The 3,210-nt window shown below is 46.7% G+C and overlaps 1 protein-coding gene across 1 annotated transcript; it reads right to left on the bottom strand.

The window, feature by feature from the left end:
* Positions 1-1,617: 1,617 nt before the first annotated feature.
* On the bottom strand, positions 1,618-2,880 carry ccr10 (chemokine (C-C motif) receptor 10). Its single transcript, XM_038990727.1, has one exon. It carries the CDS (start codon positions 2,878-2,880, stop codon positions 1,618-1,620), a length of 1,263 nt encoding a protein of 420 aa, XP_038846655.1.
* Positions 2,881-3,210: the final 330 nt, after the last annotated feature.

Below are 3,210 nucleotides of genomic sequence, written 5' to 3'. Positions count from 1 at the left end.
CCTTTGTGGTTTGGTAAGTATAGTGACTACTATTGCTTTAATTTATTCATCAAACAAATAGGGTTTTGGAAAAGTAGGTACTTTTTTTCAAGACAAAGGAGATGATTGTGGACTACAGGAAAAAGAGGACCGAGCACGCCCCCATTCTCATCGACGGGGCTGCAGTGGAGCAGGTTGAGAGCTTCAAGTTCCTCTGTGTCCACATTACCAACAAACTAACATGGTCCAAGCACACCAAGACAGTCGTGAAGAGGGCACGACAAAACCTATTCCCCCTCAGGAGACTGAAAAGATTTGGTATGGATCCTCAAAAGGTTCTACAGCTGCACCATCGAGAGCATGCTGACTGGTTGCATCGCTGCCTGGAATGGCAACTGCTCGGCCTCTGACCGCAAGGTACTAAAGCGGGTAGTGCGAACGGCCCAGTACATCACTGGCTAGCTACCTCAGAAGTTGCGCTCCAACACAACATTCTACAATTAAACTGTGTTATTTGACGTGTCAAATTAAAAACGTATTTAACGTGTCAAATAGTGTTTTTTGACACGCAAAGACCCAAACGGCGTTCCATACTGAAGCAGCTAGCACGTTTACAGTAGTTGCCTTGGTAACTAAACAAACAGACTTGCTGGTTTATCAAACAAAACCAATCAGTCCTAGATTGCTGTTATGAAAATCGAATTCAACAATGCCAATAATGTTTTCAATTCGAATTTTGCTTTCAAAAACAGCTCAAACATAGAACATGTAAGAATCAACTATAGCCATTAAAATCTACCGTGGTGTGTTATAGCGAAATAGAATGCCCTTGAAGCCAATCAGAAACAAGTATTCAACAATGCCATGCTATACATTTTGTTAAAACAGTTGGCCTTAAAGACACACCATAACTACATGATTCTATAATATATGAGGACAGACGTACAGATAGATACATTACATATTGTCTATATTGCACTTGTTTGAATATATTATAATGAAACAGGGAGGGAGCAGGTCTCGAACCCTCGGCCTTCTAGCTCGAGGTCCGGCGCGTTATCGACTGTACCGCAAAAGCATGCTCGTGCGGCATAGTCGATTTCCGTGCTTATAAACCCAGGGTCGTTACAATATCTTCACATAATACTTATTTCAGACATGTTCCATCAACCATTGGATATTAAATTGGCATTAATAATAGGTACATTAACAACCTTGTGTTGTAATATTGTAGTACATACATGCATACTATATTTAGTATTTTTAGTATTAGTGTATGTACTATTTTCTAAATGATATGTTTCTGTTACAAAGATAAGTGAGGCAAAGATGAATGTGGTGATGCTTTAAAAAATAGAAATTCGGGCCAATATATCACATGAAGCATATTCATATTTTAATATTTTTTTATAGCATAATTTCAGGTAGAGCTTTCACAAGTGGAAACATACAGTCACAGTCCCACAAGCACTGCTTGATTACAGTAATAAAAAAATTAATGCACATAAGATATATTATAAAAGTGGACACTATAATGAAATACAATTGAATAGAATCAATTATCGATTAATGCAAATCTTAATATGAATTATAAAAGTGAGTCCTGATAAGGATCGCACAAGCTATACAAAGATTGGTTTAGACCGGTTTGGTTTTGGAGACAGTGGACTGAAGCAGGCCATTTGAGGGCAGGGTAGGCCTACTAGGGAAGAGAAACACCTTGGTCGGACCAAAGGGGTGGCTTGCAGTTGGAGGCTGATATTTGACGCTGTGTGGCAGGGTGTCGGGGGGTAGGAGCAGAGGTGAGGTGGGCGGCAGGGGGGAGAGGGTGGTTAAGCCCAGGGAGGAGGGTGACCCCGAGGTACAGCTCTCCAGATGAGGCCCAGACACGGCCCAGCACAGGCAGCTAACGCCGTGGAGCAGCTTCAGAACGTCGCTCCTGAAGCGGACACCCACCAGGGCATAGAGGAGGGGGTTGAGACAGCAGCGTGTATATGCCAGGGTGCAAGTCACGTACTCCCTCAGCAGTGTGGCAGCCCACTGATCGCAGGTCTGACTGGCAGCCCCTGGCCCTGCCACCTTGAGGGAGAGCACCACGGTGTAGGGCAGCTGGAAGAGCAGGAAGACGGCCACCAGCACCACCATCAGCCTCAGGGTCCGCTGGCGCCGCCAGCCCCCCCGTCCCCGCCCTTCACACAGCACTCGGCCAATCAGCGAGTAGCAGGCTACCATGACAAGGAAGGGCAGGCAGAAGCCGGCAATCTGGGCGCAGCGGGTGGCCGTCTTGACCCGCCAGCTCTCCTCCACCCACACGTTCATGCCGCAGTGCGCCTCCCCCTCCTGTTCTCTTTCCACCCCGGAGAAGAGGATCTCGGGCAGGCTAAGGAGCAGGGCGGTTAGCCACACGCCCAGCGAGGCCACCTTGCCACCTGTTAGCATGCGGCTACGTAGCCTCAGCACCTCCTGGGTTCGAGCCACCACCATGTAGCGGTCTACGCTAATGCAGGCTAACAGCAGCAGCCCGCTGTAGGTGTTGACAGCGTAGCTAGCATGCGTTGCCTTGCACAGGGCATCGCCGAAGGCCCAGTGGCCCAGGAGGGTGTCCCCAGCCTGGATGGGCAGGGTAAGGAGTAGGAGGAGGTCGGCAATGGCCAGCTGGAAGAGGAAGATGTCAGTCATGGAGCGGAGACGCATGCGGCGGTAGAGAACAAAGGTGGCGATGACCAGGGAGTTGCCGAGTAGGCCCAGGAGAAAAACCAGGAGGAAGACACAGGTCTGGAAGACCTTGATGGTCAGCTGTTGCTCGCTGGCTTCGCAGCGCTCAATGAGCTTGTAGCCTCTGGTGGAAGTCTCGTTGTAGTCAAAGTAGTCCCCTGTCACCAGGCTGTGATCGTAATCCATGTCAAAAAATCTTGTGAGATCCATATCTGGGTAACATAATGACAAATCAGTCACAGCAGCACAGAGAGTTAGCCTATCCATAAGCTTTGTAGGCTATTGATATTTGTAAGATAATGTCAAGTTTCAGGTCTAACTTCCACACATTAAAAAAAAGAAGTTAGGATTCATCTTCAAATGGGTTATAATGTGTAACCCATTTGAAGATGTGACAACCTTGTCCAACTACAAGTCCTTTCGAGTCCATATTTCTTCTACATCTTACAAATGTGTGTTTGCATAATCAAATTAAGCAAATAAACAAATGAGTCATTATACATATATACCAATACA

This window comes from Salvelinus namaycush, chromosome 4 (genome assembly GCF_016432855.1).
Source record: "Salvelinus namaycush isolate Seneca chromosome 4, SaNama_1.0, whole genome shotgun sequence".
Lineage (NCBI taxonomy): Eukaryota > Metazoa > Chordata > Actinopteri > Salmoniformes > Salmonidae > Salvelinus > Salvelinus namaycush.
The sequence above is the reverse complement of the archived record's forward strand: the minus strand, read 5'-3'. Positions and strand labels throughout refer to the sequence as shown.